The sequence below is a fragment of the Bos indicus genome, chromosome 2 (assembly GCF_029378745.1).
Source record: "Bos indicus isolate NIAB-ARS_2022 breed Sahiwal x Tharparkar chromosome 2, NIAB-ARS_B.indTharparkar_mat_pri_1.0, whole genome shotgun sequence".
Taxonomy (NCBI): Eukaryota; Metazoa; Chordata; class Mammalia; order Artiodactyla; family Bovidae; genus Bos; species Bos indicus.
Genome location: NC_091761.1, coordinates 28,739,388 through 28,759,609, shown reverse-complemented (window position 1 = coordinate 28,759,609; position 20,222 = coordinate 28,739,388). Strand labels below are relative to the sequence as shown.

The following is a 20,222-nucleotide window of genomic DNA, read 5'->3' as shown; positions in this document are numbered from 1 at the left end:
ATACATGGACATCACCAGATGGTCAACACCGAAATCAGATTGATTATATTCTTTGCAGCCAAAGATGGAGAAGCTCTATACAGTCAGCAAAAACAAGACTGGGAACTGACTGTGGCTCAGATCATGAACTCCTTATTGCCAAATTCAGACTTAAATTGAAGAAAGTAGGGAAAACCACTAGACCATTCAGGTATGACCTAAATCAAATCCCTTATGATTATACAGTGGAAGTGAGAAATAGATTTAAGGGCCTGGATCTGATAGATAGAGTGCCTGATGAACTATGGAATGAGCTTCGTGACGTTGTACAGGAGACAGGGATCAAGACCATCCCCATGGAAAAGAAATGCAAAAAAGCAAAATGGCTGTCTGGGGAGGCCTTACAAATAGCTGTGAAAAGAAGAGAAGCGAAAAGCAAGGGAGAAAAGGAAAGATATAAGCATCTGAATGCAGAGTTCCAAAGAATAGCAAGAAGAGATAAGAAAGCCTTCTTCAGCGATCAATGCAAAAAATTGAGGAAAACAACAGAATGGGAAAGACTAGGGATCTCTTCAAGAAAATTAGAGATACCAAGGGAACATTTCATGCAAAGATGGGCTTGATAAAGGACAGAAATGGTATGGACCTAACAGAAGCAGAAGATATTAAGAAGAGATGGAAAGAATACACAGAAGAACTGTACAAAAAAGATCTTCATGACCCAGATAATCACTATGGTGTGATCACTGACCTAGAGCCAGACATCCTGGAATGTGAAGTCAAGTGGGCCTTAGAAAGCATCACTACGAACAAAGCTAGTGGAGGTGATGGCATTCCAGTTGAGCTGTTTCAAATCCTGAAAGATGATGCTGTGAAAGTGCTGCACTCAATATGCCAGCAAATTTGGAAAACTCAGCAGTGGCCACAGGACTGGAAAAGGTCAGTTTTCATTCCAATCCCAAAGAAGGGCAATGCCAAAGAATGCTCAAACTACCGCACAATTGCAGTCATCTCACACGCTAGTAAAGTAATGCTCAAAATTCTCCAAGCCAGGCTTCAGCAATATGTGAACCGTGAACTTCCTGATGTTCAAGCTGGTTTTAGAAAAGGCAGAGGAACCAGAGATCAAATTGCCAACATCCACTGGATCATGGAAACAGCAAGAGAGTTTCAGAAAAACATCTATTTCTGCTTTATTGACTATGCCAAAGCCTTTGACTATGTGGATCACAATAAACTGTGGAAAATTCTGAAAGAGATGGGAATACCAGACCACCTGACCTGCCTCCTGAGAAATTTGTATGCAGGTCAGGAAGCAACAGTTAGAACTGGACATGGAACAACAGACTGGTTCCAAATAGAAAAAGGAGTACGTCAAGCCTGTATATTGTCACCCTGTTTATTTAACTTATATGCAGAGTACATCATGAGAAATGCTGGGCTGGAAGAAGCACAAGCTGGAATCAAGTATGCCGAGAGAAATATCAATAACCTCAGATACGCAGATGACACCACCCTTACGGCAGAAAGTGAAGAGGAACTCAAAAGCCTCTTGATGAAAGTGAAAGAGGAGAGTGAAAAAGTTGGCTTAAAGCTCAACATTCAGAAAACGAAGATCATGACATCTGGTCCTATCACTTCATGGGAAATAGATGGGGAAACTGTGGAAACAGTGTCAGACTTTATTTTTCTGGGCTCCAAAATCACTGCAGATGGTGACTGCAGCCATGAAATTAAAAGACACTTATTCCTTTGAAGGAAAGTTATGACCAACCTAGATAGCTTATTCAAAAGCAGAGATATTACTTTGCCAACAAAGGTTCGTCTAGTCAAGGCTATGGTTTTTCCAGTGGTCATGTATGGATGTGAGAGTTGGACTCTGAAGAAGGCTGAGCGCTGAAGAATTGATGCTTTTGAACTGTGGTGTTGGAGAAGACTCTTGAGAGTCCCTTGGACTGCAAGGAGATCCAACCAGTCCATTCTGAAAGAGATCAGCCCTGAGGTTTCTTTGGAAGGAATGATGCTAAAGCTGTACTTTGCCCACCTCATGCGAAGAGTTGACTCATTGGAAAAGACTCTGATGCTGGGAGGGATTGGGGGCAGGAGGAGAAGGTGACGACAGAGGATGAGATGCCTGGATGGCATCACTGACTCAATGGACGTGAGTCTGAGTGAACTCCGGGAGTTGGTGATGGACAGGGAGGCCTGGCGTGCTGCGATTCATGGGGTCGCAAAGAGTCGGACATGACCGAGCAACTGAACTGATACATTTAATGCTTTTCAAGTGAGAAGGAAATCCACACTTCCTGAGTGTTCATTACATGTCTTACATGAATTATCTTGTTTAATTTTGTATCAACCCAATGAGATAGATATATTTTACACTCCCACCCCCCCATTCCTTTTACAGATTAGAAACTGCATCTGAGAGTGGTTGCATCATGTGGCCAGACTTACATAGTCAATCAACTGTGAAGATAGCATCTGTGATCTCTTAAGAAGTAATTAGAGGAAAATAGTATTATTTAGGGTTTTCCTTGAAATTTCTAGGACTCACTGGCCCACCATTGAAGGAGGGCGTTAAGAATAATGGTTAGTCTTACCATTATTAGTTAGTCTAATCATGGTGAATAGCTACATGATTTTAGTTAACCCATTAGGCCCAGTGAATCACAAAAATTCATGGTCATGATTATTCAAAGTATTAACTGCTCAAACAAATACTAAATTCTCTGGCAAAATGACGGTTTTCCTATTGCAGTGGTGACTCAGTGCTCTAATGAACATTGTGTAGACCTTGGTCTAATAAGTGTAAGATATGAATTCCATGGCATGATCAGTATATCGCAGTAGCAGCTTCTGATACTCTCTTGATGGTAAACACTATTTATTGTGGTTACAAAAGTCCGTGTGTTTTGCCGTTCAGCAGAAGAGTTTTTAGCTCCTAAAAATTGCAGATTTGGGTCATAGTTTCGTATTCACTTAGAATTTGCGTATGATTTATTTCCATTTTGGACCTCCACCTTGTGGCCACTGTGCTCTTTTGGTTGAAGACATTTTCAGGAATCACATTTGTCTCCATCATGCCACTGATGCCGTAAGTGGCACACAGCTCTGAGGCCCTGTGCTTTTCAAGTGCTTCTGGAAAGTTCAGATCTCTAGAAATGTGTGAATTAGCTGTCTGACTACTCCTACTTTCTTTTACTTTCTCTCCTTCAGTGTAGGTGTGGAAGCCGTGACTTAAAAGGAAAACAACTTGATGCAAAGTCTAACGTTGTCTTTAAAACCTTGAGGGCAAGAAGACGTAGAGATGTAGGGCTGAAGTGAAGGGAAAGAATGATAAGAAAGAAGAACAAATGTCTTTTCTATGGTGGTTAAAGAAAACTTAGCAGGGGAGAAGCTAGTCACCTCAGAGCCAGAGAAAACCAATTTTCCATTGCCTTAAGTGATACTGCAGAGCTTCCATAGAGCCCAGTGACCTCAAAGTGAGTTGTAGAATGGAATTTTACTTGGTAGTGGTTCCTGACTTTCTCTCATAAACAAGGCTGTGACTTGACCAAGGGCTAGAGCTGAGGCTACTTTCCCACTTTTTCTTCCTCCTCCTCCTCTCTTTTCTGCCCATCTGAGCTTGGAGATGCAGGTTATTTGATTGAAAAGTGCAGTTGCCGTGGTGGCTGTTACTCCATTGGCGAACATTATGTGTTTGCTTTTGGTGAGTGGCAGATACCACCCAGCCCCTGGGTGCTGTGGTTGCTGTCAGTGTCCTACTGCAGGAATGAGATGATTCTATGTGTTTAACAGTTTTCTTACCTTTCCAGGATAAAAAAATCATTAGGAAAGTGACTTAGTGGACTCTGGTTTAAGAATTCTAGAAGGAAAAAAAAAAAAAAGCTTAACCACAGTTCAGGGCAATGTATCTAAATGAAAAGGAGAGCTATAATCTTATCAAATAAAGAACTAAATAAGACCTAGAATATAATGTATTAGGAGCTACTGTGCTTTCAAATATGATCACACAGAAAAATTGGGAAAATTATTTAAAGCATGGAGCACCTACTTGATGTTAGTGCTTAGTCTTTGCCTGCAAAAGACAATATTTAAATCCAGTTTCTTCTTCCTAAGAATGTTTGGTATTGTACATACTACTGATAAGCAAGTATTTATTAGATGCCTTCTAGTTGTCTAGCATGAAACTAGGCACCATGAAAAATACAGAAAATGTATGAGACATATTCCTCTGCCCATAAGCAGAGTCTGTGTGTAAGATAATAATAGATATCATTAAATTGCTAAAATGTGTAATAGAAGCAAGTACCATAGGAATTTAGAAAATGTGGAGGACTGATATGAGGTGCAACATCTGGGATGATCAGCAGGGGGATGTTGGGACAGAATACCTTTATTCATATTATCATTCATACTCAAAGAATGAAAAATTTTAAATCATACCTGAGTTAATCTGTTGTAGTCTCTTCAGCTCTGGAAACACACAATGAAGATTGTACTTCCTGTTTTCACTGACTGTTGACCTTGTTCACCACCTTTAATCAGAAACAGTCCCGTGGGCCTGACTGTGTCAAAACCAATGAGTCTGATAATAATGTTATTTCCCAGCAGATTCCAACAATGCTACATACATCACCTGAGATTATCAGACTGAACTAAAACAATTCTAAAACCATAGTAGTTAAACAAAACATATTGTTTTTTTGTTTTCCTGTGGGATTTGTTCTGAGGATTTAAAGTGAAAGTGAAGTCACTCAGTTGTGTCCGACTCAGCGCCCCCAGGGACTGAAGCCCACCAGGCTCCAGTCCAATGAACTTCCAGGCAAGAGTACCAGAGTGGCTTGCCATTTACTTCTCCAGGGGATCTTCCTGACCCAGGGATCAAACCTGGGTCTCCAGCATTTCAGGCAGACGCTTTTACCGTCTGAGCCACCAGGGAAGCCCTAATAGAATACTTCCTATAAGATTATTCCCAGCAAACTGATACCTGGGTTTCATCTGTCCCTTAGAACATAACTCCAAGTGAAACTCTAGAGCAAACTGAAGGTTTTTGTAGCAGTGTTTAAAAAAAAAAAAAAAAAAAATATGTATTTATATAAATTTATATAAATACGTATATTATATATGTATAAAAACATATATATAAATATATATATAACAGATTGAGAATTGATCCAAAATTCATGTAAGTGTTCCATGAATCAGCATCAGTATTTCTTATGTGCTATCCATTGTTTGAAATGACAAAATTAGTATCTGATGAAATCCTAGAATGTGCCCTTAGCATACTCACTAAAGGTCAGTGTCAATGATTTTCCACTTAAACTGGTGAATAATGGATAGATGATTTGGCCAACTAATGAATGATAACCACAAAAATTAACAAAAAAGCAGAAATAGTGTAAATTTACTAGATGAACTGAAAGTAATGCGGGGCTAATAGTTAAGTTCAGAAATGTCTAGTTCAACCTAGAGTTATCAGAGATGATACAGGTTGTTTGTATGAAGACATAGTGCGTTTCTAAAAAACAAGGACAGATCCAAATACTAGGAAAAATTCACTATATTCTGGGGTTAGCCCTAGTGAAGACTAGTGAGTGCTGCCTAACTCAGATATGTCCTTTGCATCTCTAAAGTATTTTGAAATACATATAAATTACCTCATGCCCAGCATGGCCATTGCAGTCCATATCTTCCATGATGACTGGCTTTGCAAATCACATGAACTGTCTTAGCTGGGTCCATCTTAGTAGTTACACATAGACTCAGTCTCAGAATACATGTAGTCATTGCTCTAAACCTTCTTTGAAGGACAAATGATGCACACTGGGTTAAGTCCTAGCTTCCACAACTACTTTATACATAAAGTAGAAGAAGGGCATAGGCAGAGTTATGGTAGGAAATAGAAAGGGATGTCATTTGGTGTTAGAATATTATCAAAAATGACTTATAGTAATATCACCTACTAGACATAGTTAAGTGCTAATCTTTGATAATGTGAAAATAAGTCATTCAGTACTTCTTGAGTAGAATGATATAATGGACTACAAGTAGAGCATCATTCTGGGTACTGGTGCACAAAGGAAAAAATTAGAGATGGAGCTCCTAATGGTGTGGCAGTGCACTGTCTGGTATGTGGGTACTAAGCACGTGTGGTAGAGCCGGGAGCTCTGCTTCTGGGATGGTCTCCCTTTCCACTGAATGGCAGGGCAAAGATGTGCTTCCCCCATGAGCCTGATGTGGACTCTACAGAAGACAGCCAGGTTTAGGTCATCTTGAAGTGATCCCCACCCAAGAGTTTAGGGGTGAGGTATACTGAGAAAGTGATGTGGGATAAATTATTGCAAGATGGGCCCGAGGAAAAGCACAGAAGCATAAGCCAGAGGAGACAACTTATGTCAGAGAATTATAGCTGGAAAAACCCCACCAACAGCAATCTAAAAATCCCAAAAGCATTCTAGAAGAGGAAAAGCAGCATTCAGATATCAAAATCTAAATATCAATAGATTTGATATAGATCAATCTAAAATCAAAAGATATTAGGCTATTCATCTATCAGTCAAGTGATATCTATTGGATTTTTGCTTCTTTGTTTCTCTAGTCCAACCTGAGGGATCCAGAGGCAGCTCTGTTAATGGGTAAAAAGCCTAGAATAGCCAGGGGTGGGGAGTAAAGAAGTTGATGGCACCCCTGTTCACAAGGGGGCGTTGAGTCCAAGCTTCAGCTGAACGAAGGACAGAAATTTTTAACTGGCTGAGTGATTACATTAAACCAGACTGATCTCTGCAATACCAGAAAGCAACCAGAAAGGAAGGACGATATGTAGAGATTTATGAAGGGGACTTTGTGCAAAATAATTTTCTTTCTGCTTTCAACCAGTTGAGACTAGTTTGTGCATTAAACCAAATACAAATAAGAAAAATTTGTATTAAACCAAATACAAATTTCTCTCCAGTAAAATGAATCATTTAAAATCTTTGAAAAGATGTGAAGAAAGCTGAGCGCCAAAGAATTGATACTTTTGAACTGTGGTGTTGGAGAAGACTCTTGAGAGTCCCTTGGACTGCAAGGAGATCCAACCAGTCCATTCTGAAGGAGATCAGCCCTGGGTGTTCTTTGGAAGGAACGATGCTAAAGCTGAAACTCCAGTACTTTGGCCACCTCATGTGAAGAGTTGACTCATTGGAAAAGACTCTGATGCTGGGAGGGATTGGGGGCAGGAGGAGGAGGGGACGACAGAGGCTGAGATGGCTGGATGGCATCACTGACTCGATGGACGTGAGTCTGAGTGAACTCCGGGAGTTGGTGATGGACAGGGAGGCCTGGCATGCTGCGATTCATGGGGTTGCAAAGAGTCAGACACAAATGAGCAACTGAAATGAATTGAAAGAGCCTTTAAAAGTGTACATGATACATTGTTAAGCAAGTCTGAAGGTTTCCTTTCAGATAAACAAACTGAATATTTCTGCCCAAGGCTTGTGACTGTTATTCTTTGCAGCAATTAGTACTAATTCAAAGAGGATTATGAGTAACCTGTGAACCACAAACAAGACCCAAAAAACTTGATTACTAGTTATATCCCTACAGCTGCTTCCTTGGACCTTTCATTCTTGGCACTGCTGTTTCCACATTTGCAGATTGGCAGTGATAATGTCTAGAATATAAACCCCTTCCCTTAAAATAGGAGCATCTAATTTGTTTCTCTCTGTGTTCCTAGTGCCAAGAACAGTGCCTGGCACATAAGAGATAATAAACATCGAATGAGTGGCTTTCCTGCCAAACTCACAAGAATACTGTGAAGATCAGATGAGGTGGTAGACGTGACAACATGTTTCAAGCAAGACAGAAGCCAAAGGTATACACCAAGTATCGGTGTGCAGGATGGGAATGGTTTGAAATATCCAGGTGTCACCTTTTCCCAGGTACATTTGGCATCTCTAATCATTCAGTGACAATTTATTGGTGTCTAACACCTTTAGTTTTTTGCTTTGATGTGTCTATTCCAGTCTGTCTTGAGTACCACACATGCTGTAAGTGAGAGGGTCTTAAGTGGAATCAAATAGGAAAAGAAAAAAATTTTGGAACAGAATTTCCTATTTTGTTCCCTAAGAATAAGATATAAGAGAATTTGGGATAATGCTCATGCTACAAAATGAATAAATGTGCCAGAAGACCTGGTTTTTATAGGCATCTAAAAATGATGGTGACAATAATGTAATTCTAGAACAGTGGACTGGCAGACTAGCAAAATATACAGGGAAGCCCAGATGCCAGAGATTCATTGATCACTGAAATGCCACCTGCTAAAATGCCAGAAGGAAGACATAATTAAAATTATGTAATCCGAGGAAGAGTCTTTTTTTTCCAACCTAAAACTTTCAAAAGTGTTGTCTACAGAATGTGTGTTGTGTGTGTAGTGATTTCCAAAATGATGAAGCAAAAATATTTTGCAAGCCATATTTAGATTGAGACAAGCCAGTCTGGAAGTACTAGGGCTCTTTTCATCCCCTGCTCATTTTTCTATAGCTGACAATGAAAATATACACTTCTGTAACAGCCAGTCTCCTTTATAGCCAAGAGGGTCTTTGTGAAGGATAGTGGACTTACGAGTGGTAATAGAAGACTTACATATATTACACCTAGTTTCCAACAGCAGAGAGACAATGAAATTTGAACGTATCCTGTTAAGAATCTGTGCCTTGGGGTGAGCAGAGAAGAAGGAAGAGAATTCTTTGCCCATCATTTTGAAGTCAGCATTGCGTTTTCACCAAATGCACACACATATGCCTGCACTTCTTTACCCAGCTGCTCCTTCTGGTTAATTTGTTTACTTCTGAAAGCTACATCTTGCCAGTGGTTTTATCAGCCTTTCCTGCTACAATAAATCTACCCTATTACTTAATATGCTTTAGTAAATAATTTGTATTTGTGACTGTAAACAGCGCTGGCAACCTCTGTGGATGATAGGCACTTGACAAAGCCTGCAGAGTCTTTATTTGTCCCTGGCAGACAGAACCCTGCTGTTTGTGCCCTGTATTGAGTGCAGATCCAAAACTGGGAGCTTTATACATTCCGTTGGCAGTTGCCATTTACCACTTTCAACTAAATTTGAAGGCAGCAACTGCTTTAGTTGTTATTTTGTATGTGATTCAGACTTTTTTCATTTTTTTCTTGATGTAATGCAGTGATGAGTTACACAGAATAACCAAGAGAGTCTGCCCAGGTTCAAAGGCCCACCATGGACTATTGGATGAATCCCACCAAAGGGGAAAAAAGCCACCTATTTAAAGGAAGCATTCATCTCAGATAATATGGGTTTTAAAGGATTAAGAACAATGTAGTAATAAGGTTGAGAAAAATTCACTTTGTCATACATCTTAAGATGATATATAATTTTCCAGTTGCATGCTGTGCAGACTACTGCCAGAAGTGGGTTATCAGAATTAACTCCTCTGGCAAATTAGTGTGGGAATAAGAGAATTTGCTCTGCTGCATGGTCTTTTATTTGATATTCAGCACCAGATTTTCTTTGGTTCTTCTTCATTTTTCATTCTGCATTTATTCACACAAATGTATATTTGTATCTGAGTACCAAAGCTATAATGATTCAATGCTTTTGTACATGACTTATATGCACTAATTTTGTAATTATGTGCACAAATTAGATGCATGTGTAAAAACAGAAGCACTCAGAAAAGTGTGTCCATTGAATTTAAATGAAATCAGAATTAAAGACCACTTAAAAACTGAACCGATTAAATATTATTCTGACATGAAGTGTAATATACCATTTATTGCTTCTTTGAGGTACCTTTTATTCATTTGATTTGTGATTTGTCAGGGTAAGACATGCAACCTGGGATGGGACCAGATGGGACCAGATGCCATAATCTTCGTTTTTTGAATGTTGAGTTTTAAACCAGCTTTTCACTCTCCTCTTTCACCTTCACCCTGCAAAGCAACTATCTAGGAGTTGTTTCCTGTGACATTGAAGAAGCATATTATTCCCCATATAATATGTACATCCCAAATCAACATAACAGAAGTGAAGCAGCTTGAACTGGTGCTGTTGTTGTCAGTTGCTAAGCTGTGTCCGACTCTACGACCCTGTGGACTGCAGCACGCCAGGCTTCCCTGTCTTTCACTGTTTCCTAGAGTTTGCTCAAATTCATGTCTATTCAGTTGGTGATGTTATCTCACCATCTCATCCTCTGCTGCCTTCTTCACCTTTTGCCTTCAATCTTTCTCAGCATGGGGGTCTTTTCCAATGAGTCGGCTCTTTGCATCAGGTGGCCAAAGTATTGGAGCTTCAGTATCAGTCCTTCCAATGAATGAATAGTTAGGGTTGATTTCCTTTAGGATTGACTGGTTTGATATCCTTGCTGTCCAAGGGACTCTTAAGCATCTTCTTCAGCACCACAGTTCTAAAGCATCAATTCTTCCGTGCTTAGCCTTCTTTGTGGCCCAACTCTTACTTCCATATATGACTCCTGAAAATAGCCATAGCTTTGACTATACGGACCTTTGTTGGCGAAGTAATGTCTCTGTTTTTTAATATGCTGTCTAGGTTTGCCATAGCTTTCCTTCCAAGGAGCAAGCATCTTTTAATTTCATGGCTGCAGTCACCATCCACAGTGATTTTGGAGCTCAAGAAAGTAAAATCCCCACTGTTTCTACTTTTTCCCCCTTCTATTTGCCATGAAGTGATGGGACCAGATGCCAGAATCATTTTTTGAATGTTGAGTTTTAAACCAGCTTTTCACTCACCTCTTTCACCTTCATCAAGAGGCTCTTTAGTTCCTCTTCACTTTCTGCCATTAAGGTGGTATCATCTGCATATCTGAAGTTGTTGATATTTCTCCAGGCTGATGCTGATGCTAAGTTGCTTCAGTAGTGTCTGACTCTGTGGGACCCCATAGACGGCAGCCCACCAGGCTCCCCCGTCCCTGGGATTCTCCAGGCAAGAACACTGGAGTGGGTTGCCATTTCCTTCTCCAATGCATGAAAGTGAAAAGTGAAAGTGAAGTCACTCAGTTGTGTTTGACTCTTCGCAACCCCATGGACTGCAGCCTACCAGGTTCCTCCGTCCATAGGATTTTCCAGGCAAGAGTACTGGAGTGGGGTGCCATCGCCTTCTCCGTCTCCAGGCTGAGTATGATGTTAATCATGATCATGATGATGCCTTAGATTCTTTACCTCTGCAATAAGATTCTTTCCTGAAAAATCATATTCCTAGTTTATCGCCAGCCAGGGTGCTGATAGAAATTTAAATCCTGATAGAAATTTAAATCCTTTAAATTTAAAGGATTTGTTTATCATTATTTCATTTTATAATGGACACGGTGAAAGAGTGTCTCATGTATTCATCTTTCTATTCCTTGTTCCTAGCAAACTGGGGCATAGATAATCTTAGAAGTTATCAAATGAATGAGTGGACTGATGGAAGAGCAAATGAGTATGATAGCCTAAGTAATATACAGTTAGGTAGTGACAGAGCTCTCAGGAATGTGCATGTACCATTGATAAGTGTAGAAACTGGCAAAACCACCTTGCAAAATGGTGCAGTATTACCAGCTAAGGTACGCCTAATCTATGACCCCGCATTCCACCGTGAAATATATGTTCCAGAGAAATGTATGGCTGTGTGCTGCAGGCTGTAAGGGAAAATAAGTTCATAACATCGTTGTTTCATATATCCCCAAATTGGATTCAACCTGAATGTTCCTCAGTCGCAGAATGGATAAATAAGTGTGATATAGTCATGTTGTAGAATATGAAATGGCAATTAAAATGAAAGATCCGCTGTGGGTCAGTTTTCCAAGTATTATACTTTATCAAATTGTATAGCAGAAAGGAACAGAAAATAGTTTCATTTATCCAAATTTCAAAAATAAGTAAAACTAAGCTGTATTGTTTAGATCAAATATGCAGGGATAACATGATTAAGATAACATGAAAATTACTACTATAAGTTCAGGGTGATGACTACCTGTATGAGGATGAAAGAGATGTGATTGGAATAGGATATGTGGGTGGGGATCTGGGTGTCGGTGATGTTTTGTTTCTAACCTGATTATTACACTAGTGGTCACTGAATAATTATTGATTAGACTCTATGAAGGCTCCGTGTATTCTCTGTAAGTATACCTCACAGTAAAAAAAGATAAAACCGGTAGAAAGTTTAATTCAACTTATATTACCAGAGTCTATTTAAAATAGTGGGACAGTATATTGATTATGAGCTCTCCCCACAAGGTGCTGTTGGCAAAAAGTAGCATTTTTCCCCAGCTTTGCTGAGATATAATCAACATATAACAGTGGATATGTTTCAGGTATGTAACATGATTTTATATACATATATATTAGGTATAGCCATATGTATAAATAATATGTTTTCCAGAATAAGTTTAGTGAACACATCACATAGTTACAATATTTTTTATGATGAGAACTTTTAAGGACTTGCCTACATATACAATACAGCATGAATAGTTAACTACAGTAGATCACTAACAACAAATCACTAATAACTTTCTCATGATAACTAATACTCACCAAGTTATTATGATCACTTTTACTGTTAGAATCATAAACCATTAATGTCAGCAGTAGTCCAACCCTTTATGTCACGATTCAGATGATGTCATTGAGGCCAAAAAGAATTGGCTAAGTTTAGATAAATCCAACTGTTAAAGGCCAGAAGTGCCAATCTTAACTCTTTCCAATACCAAGGCATGTTATTCTGAAATTTCTCTCCTATCAATAAAGTTAAGGAAAAATTATGTATCCATCCTTCTCCGTTTAAGTCCAGGCTTCTTCTCTTTGAAGCCATGTGGGCTATTCATTTCATTAAACTTTTGATTTTTGTTTCCTCACTGGCTTCTCTTTGTAGTCTAGCTGCAGTAGGATGGATAGGATGAGCTGAATTGTGTGCCAAATAATCGTGAGTGTTTTTGTACAGAAGAGGTTCAGATAGAGATTGTTATGAAAGATTAAGATCGATGCAGGAGTTCTTCAACATTGAGAAGTCCATTAGACAAAAATCCAAGCGTTGCAATGAGTACATTGACATTCCATCCTGCAGCCTTGCTTCTGAACAAATATCCGTAGGATTCTGATGCTCTGGCCCAGAGGAAACAGATTAGATTTAGCTGGTATGAAACACAGTGGGCTGAAGAACCCACCATGAACAAAAAGTTTGTCTGTCCCTGAATTATTGAAAATTTCAGCATAAACTTTTATGAGGTTACAGAATGACCTTAAAATGAAGAATTTAGCTTTTTCTTTTTTAACATGAATTATGAGTTATTTTTGAATATCAGAAATATTTATAATATGACATTACAAATGTTAACATTTATAAAAGGCACATACCATAGAAACTAAAAGCAAAAATGCCATTTTACACTGTCATAGTTCCTTTAGAATTTCTATAAATGAATAAGTAAAAGTTTTTAGGCCTGAAACTTTAATCACATGGGATATTTTTATAAAGCCTTTCTATAACATTAATAATTTTTGGTTCAGCTGTTTAATTAAAACTAAACTTTGAAATGTCACAATGAACTCTGCCTAAAAGACTATTTTTGCCAATACTTTTTGTAAACTGGAAATCAATATAGGGCATTTCAGAAGTACTATATAAGACAATGGATCTCAATTTTCTTTAAAAAGAGTTTGAAACACTGGTAAAAAAGATAGTACCATGATAGCTACATTTTCCAATCCCACGTCCCTAAGAGAAACAAGGAACAAAGGCAGATTGTCCTTGGGTGGGGGAAAGAAAAAAACAGTGGGAAAAGCAGTTATTATTTGTGACCCTCCATTCTGAGAATGTTCTCTTCCTGCTTAATAATGGAATTGCTCCAGATTTTAGACATAATATCTCAGAATTACACTGGAAGTGGAGTTGGAAGGGCCCTAGAGTCTGTCATGAGTTTGCAAGATGTTTATTCTGTACATACAGGAGGCCATTTATGTGATTATTTTAATGGTAAAATGTACTTTAACTTAGAACATGATGTGATCGTCATTCAGTTCCCCATGTGCTATAACCATGATTTAAGTTTTTTGCATTAACAAATGAAGGGAAATAGTGCTTGTGATCATGTTTGAAAATTCAGAATACAGACATGAAAATACATAATTAATAATAGTAACACTATTTACCAAAGATTTAAACTAATAAAATATTTCACATTAAATTATTGGTTGTGAAGAGACTGTGTGGGGAATTGAGAGTCGACTAGAACCACTCCTCCGCTCCTACCCCAGCTCCTCACAAAACCATGCACTGTGCAAAGTGTTTCCATATCTGAACAGCAGGGTTGACAACAAATCCTGGAAGCTTCACAGCCCACCGGTGCTTGAGCAGTAGGATGAGTGAGCAAGTGAGCAGAGCTGATCAGCCCCAGAGCAGAGCCAGTACTGCAGGTCCTGGGTGAGGAATGGTCCCATGCTTGGCCATTAATTCATGGCCAAGGCTGAGGATAGACCTTGGCCACTCCCAGCTGCGGAGCTTGAGAAATTGGTAGTAGCCTGGAGAGCCCGTCCCCACCCTTCTGCCCGCACACCTTGCTAAGGAAACTGTGACTTAACCTCATCTACTGTGAAGAGTGACTTTTGGCTCCATCTGACCAGAAAGGCAGACAATAGCTCCTGGAAGCTGTTTGGCCCAGCAGTGGATAAGCCAAGAGAGGGGCAGGCAGAGCTGACAGTTTGCAGAGTAAAACCAGGGCCTCTGTTTAAGCAGGAAACTTGAGGTGTGGGTCAGCTTGAGTTAAGACAGCAAAGCTTTACCAGCTTTAGGCTACTTCTCCCTCTGGGCAAGGAATCTAATTCATAGCCCTGCTCACCACAGAATATAAGCCTTAGTGTGTCCAAGCAGGAAAACTACCCAAAGCTGCACAGCCCATTCAGTAGTCCTCTGTAGAGTGGCATTTGAGGAGAGAGCACAGCTTGTGACTTCCCTTGTCTGCAGAGCAAAATTAGTGGCCGTGTCTGATCAGGGATTCCATGCACACTCTGGCTGGATACAAGTTCCCAAATGATGAGCTGTTCAGGCACTGTCCTGTCTTGCTGCCCTGCCAGGACAGGCAAGCTAATTCCAAACTCCACCTACTACTGAATGTAGTACCCAGTCCCAACCATGTAGTAAGCCTGACCAGAGAATCCAGACAAATGGAGAAACCATCCTCAGCCTTGGATAGGCAGCCATGCCAACAGCCCTGTCAAACTGTTCTCATCCAGTGGCACCCTCCCCCACCTTTCCCTGTCCTTAGAACTTGAACAGTTGCCTCATCAAAAAAATAGGCCATAATGTTAACAGCTGCCCCCCCACCCTACCCAAGACATGATCAACAGACTCACCCAGAAACCCAAACTGAGCTGACTGGTTAAGAGTTGTTTCTGCCAAAGAAAACCTGAAAAGTTTGGAAGAAGAGACTGATCATTCAAATGTGCAGATATTGATGGAAGGAACCAAGGATCACGAAAATTCAGGTAAACATGACACCACCAAAGAAAACTAATAAAGCTGGAGTCATGACCCTAAAGAAATGGAGATCTAGGAGCTGTTAGACAAATAATTCAGAATAATCCTCTTTAAAAAGTTTAGCAAACTACAAGAAAACACAGAGACAACTAAAAGGAAGTAGGAAAACAAAGATGAAAATAAAAGTTCAACAAGGAAATAGCAACCATAAAAAAAAAAGATTCAAGATTTGAACACACAGTAACTGAACTGAGTAATTAATAGTTTCAAAAATAGACTAGACTATCAGAAGAATTAGCCACCTGGAAGATTGTTATTGTTCAGTTGCTCAGTCGTGTCCGTCTCTGCGAACCCATGGACTGCAGCATGCCAGGCTTCCGTGTCCTTCACCATTTCCTGGAGCTTGCTCAAACTCATGTCCATTGAGTCGGTGATGCCATCCAACCATCTCATTCTCTGTCATCCCCTTTTCCTCCTGCCTTCAATCTTTCCCAGCATCAAGGTCTTTTCTAATGAATTGGCTCTTTGCACAGGGTGGCCAAAATATTGTAGCTTCAGCATCATTCCTTCTAATGAGTATTCAGGATTGATTTCCTTTAGGATTGACTGGTTTGACCTCCTTGCAGATCAAACCTGGACAATAGAACATTGGAAACTATTTCGTTAGAAGAGCAAAAACAAAAAGAATGAAAAAGAGTGAAAACAGCCCAAGAGGGTTGTGAGACAGAATGAAAAAAAGCATATTTACATTGTAGGAATTCTGGAAGGAGAATAGAAAGGAACAGAAAGTATATTTAAAGCAACAATGGCTGTAAACATCCCAAACCTAGAGAGAGAAATGGACATCCAGATCCATAAGGCTCAAAAAAAAAAAAACAAAAAACAAAAACCCTGATAGTTTGAACCTGAATACAGCTACACTGAGACCCTTTAAGGTTAAATCACCAGAAGTCAGAGACAATTTTAAGAGTTGTCCCCATAAGGGAGTCCCTGTAAGACTATGGGACACAGGAGTCCCCATAAGACTATGGGCAGATTTCTCAACAGAAACTTTTCAGGCAAAGAGAGAATGAGGATGACATACTCAAAATACTGAAAGAAGGTAATTTAAGCCAAGAATTCTATACATGGTAAAGCTGTCCTTCAGAAATGGAGGAGGACAAAGGCTTGCTTGAGCAAACAAAAACTGAGGGAGTTTATTAGCTCCAGACCTGCCTAATGAGAAATGCTGAAGGGGGCTCTTAGTGTGGGAGTGAAAGAACACTAATTAACATCATAAAAACATAAAAATGTCAACAATAACAGTAATGGTATGAGAAATAAATCTCCTTGACGTGGGTCTGGGATCTAATGATTTTTTGGATATGACACCCAAGGCATAGGCAACAAAATTTAAAATAAGCAAATGGGAGTTTTTCAAACTAAAAAGCTTTTGCACAGCAAAGAAATAATCAGCAAAGTGAAAAGAAAGCCTATAGGATTAGAAAAAAAAATTACAAGCCATGTATTTGATAAGGGATGACTATATAAAGAATTCAGTAGCAAAATAATTGTAGCAATGGGCAAAGGGTCTGAATAGACATTTCTCCAAAGGAGATATACAGAAGGCCAATAGATGTATGAAAAGATGCTGAATATTAGTCATTGGGGAAATGCAAATTAAACCTACGATGATATATTACCTCAGGCCTCTCGGATTGTCCATCATCACAAGGTTAGGAGATAACAAATGTTGGCATGGATGTGGGGAAAAGGGAACCATTATACATTGTTGGTGGAATTGTGATTGGTATAGCTGTTATGGAAAAGCAGTGGAGGATCCTCAAAAATTAAAAATAGAACCAGCATATGATCCAGTAATTCCACTTCTGGGAATGTATCCAAAGGAAGCGAAAACATTAACTTGAAGAGATATCTCTTCAAAGATATCTTTTCAAAAAAGATAACATGTACCCTCATGTTTATAGCAGCATTGTTTAGAATAGCCAAAACATGGAAGCAGCTTAACCAGCTCTCAATAGGTAAATGGATAAAGATGTGGCGTACATGTGTACCCACACAACATGCACACAAGAATATTATTCAGTATAAAATATGTGGAAATCCTTCCATTTGCAACAACATAGATGCACCCTGAAGGCATTATGCGAAGTAAAATAAACCAGAGAAAGACACATACTGTCTGACTTATATGTGGAATCTAAAAAAAAAGGGAAACCTACCAAATTCGTAGAAAAAAAGATCAGACTTGCAGTTACTAGAGGATGGGGTGAGGGAGAGCTGGAAAACTGTGGTCAAAAGGTATAAGTAGTTGGGTTGCAACTGTAGCCAATGCTGCCATTTCATATATAGGAAAAGTTTTAAGAGAGTGAATCTGAGGAATTTTCATCACAAGAAAAAGTTGTGTTTTTTCCCCTCTTTTTCCCCTTTGTTTTCATTGTATCTGTAGGAAGATGATCGTTAGTTGAGCCTGTTGCATTCATTTCACTACATGTATAAATCAGCAGTCATGCTGCATGCCTTAAAATTATACAGCGATGCATATCAATTATTTCCCAATAAAGCTGGAAAAATTATTGGTTGTTCCTACATTAAGACATATAACAAAACTGTAGATCTTGTAGGAAAGAGAAATTTGACAGAACAGATTTTTAATTTAGCCTTCAGGGTACTCAACAGCGAGATCATTTAAATATCATTTAGAGATTATACTTCAAACCTTGAACATGATATCATTCGAACTCCAAATTCTTTTATCAGTAATTCATATCACTGTATTTGCATGTTTTCTTCTTGGTTTATGTATTGATTTGTCATTGGGTTGATTGATTAGTTTGACTGTGCTTCGTTCCAAAAGGAAGTTGAAGTAGCTTATTATGTTTAGGTCCACAAACTAAGGTTTGCAAGGATGTCACTTTAAAAAAATTTATTTTCTCTCATTTAAATCAGTTTCTGACCCCAGATCCTCAGGATCTGGTGGAAAATTTAGCCTCTATGCTTCCAGCATTCTTACTTTCCCTAGGATGGTTACACAGCTCTGTTGTCTTTCAGAGTGCTGTGGCCATTCTTTTCCAGATCATTGTCTAAATAGATGGCTTTGGGGAAACTCCATTTCCCCTGCTGCATAATCCCGTGGTTCTTTACCACTTATGGGCAAACCTGTGGACCTTGGTGTTCTCTCTGCAGCTGCCTAAGATCTAGCCTATGGATGCTCCCCATAGCCTCACAAGGGTTACTTTTCAGAGTTGCTAATAGAGGTAGGGTCCATCTCTGCTGTCCTAGGTCTCTCTGGTTCCCCCATCCTCTCCTCTCCATCCACAAAAGCCTCCTCCCTTTCTTTGCTGTCTTCCACAGACACCTTTATGTTCTTTTAGGGAGATGTTTGTTGTTGTTTATTTGTTGTTTAGTTGCTAAGTCATGTCTGACTCTTTTGTGACCTCATGAACTCTAACCCACCAGGCTCATCTGTCCATGGGATTTGCTAGGCAAGAATACTGGAGTGGGTTGCTGTTTCCTTCTTCAGGGGATCTTCCCAACCCAGAACACAACTCTTTGATTTGATTTCTAAATAGATATATGTATCTTCATGGCATTTCATTGTAAAGGTATATGGGATGTTTACATAAATACCATATACAACAAAGATAAAATACATAATAAGGGAAGTTGAAACATGTTTGGGAATGGGGACTTTTGGGAAGGTAATATAAAGCCATGGTTAAGATTAGCACCCAACGTTACATGGTAAAACTTGGCTTAACTTTTCTTTCTGAGTTTCCTAATGAACAACCCAGATGGAAACATAAACATTTACATAATTAATAGTGTCCAAAAGATAAAAATGAGCCAAGTATCTTGAGAAACATAGCATGTCTGTTCTTGAGAACTGAGAGAAATTTCTTCTATTGATATACATTAAGGAGAAACTTTCTCAAAGTAGTGAACAGTATTCTCTGCTTAAAATACACACACACGTATCAAATGAGTTTCTGATGAAAGCAAGTACAATATTGTGATTTGAAAGTGGAGACTTAAAGGACAAAGACACTGGGTTTGGCTTTCAGCTCTGCCATTGATACCTATGTAACCTCAGTTAAATTTTTCCTGTGAAGAACTTCAGTTTCCTCCCATGGAGGGAAAATCACTGACTTCATAAAATTGTGAACATAAGTAATTCCTATAAAGATGATGCCTGGCCAATACAAAAAGGCAATTGATATTAGCCTGTAATCTTTTTTTCATAATAATGTATCATATGTATTGAAGCATTGTCTTTATTTAATGCTTGCTATTTGCAAGGTACCATTCTAAACACTGGAGATGCAGATCAAAATCCCTGCCTTCCGAGAGCTTGAATTACACTAGGAGGAGGCAGGCAATGATCAAAGTATTTAAGTAAAGTGAATAGTATGATATGAAACCATAAATCTGTGGATAAAATAGGAATGAGGTTAAATAATGCCAACAGTGAGTGTGGGTTGTCTCAGTTCTAAATAATATAGTTGGAGTGGCCTCCCTGGAAGAGTTGGAGAGAAGGCGTGAGTGTATCTGGAGGAGGGAAGGCCAGGCAGGGAAAGCAGATGGCTGTTCATGAGTGTTTGAGGAACAAGGAAACCAGTTGGGAGAAACAAGGTAATGAGGAGAAGATACATTCCAGGAAATGGTGAAGGACAGGGAAGCCTGGCGTGCTGCAGTCCATGGGGTTGCAAAGAGTTGGACACGACTGAGCAACTGAAAAACAACG

The 20,222-nt window shown here is 39.2% G+C and overlaps 1 protein-coding gene across 6 annotated transcripts in view; it reads left to right on the top strand.

Annotated features, from left to right (window-relative positions):
- The window catches only part of B3GALT1 (beta-1,3-galactosyltransferase 1), a 619,500-nt gene that overhangs the window by 138,205 nt on the left and 461,073 nt on the right, over positions 1–20,222 (top strand). For 4 of the 6 annotated variants that reach the window (XR_011569376.1, XR_011569375.1, XR_011569372.1 and 1 more), the window contains one exon: positions 1–20,222. This exon is cut by the window's left edge; it is cut by the window's right edge. The exons of 1 other annotated variant lie outside the window; for it this stretch is intronic. Coding sequence is in view for 1 of the 5 variants with exons in the window: in XM_070799108.1 (XP_070655209.1) it covers positions 503–1,735 (1,233 nt within the window). In the remaining 4 variants the exon portion in view is untranslated. One more of the 6 variants, XM_070799124.1, reaches the window with a different exon arrangement.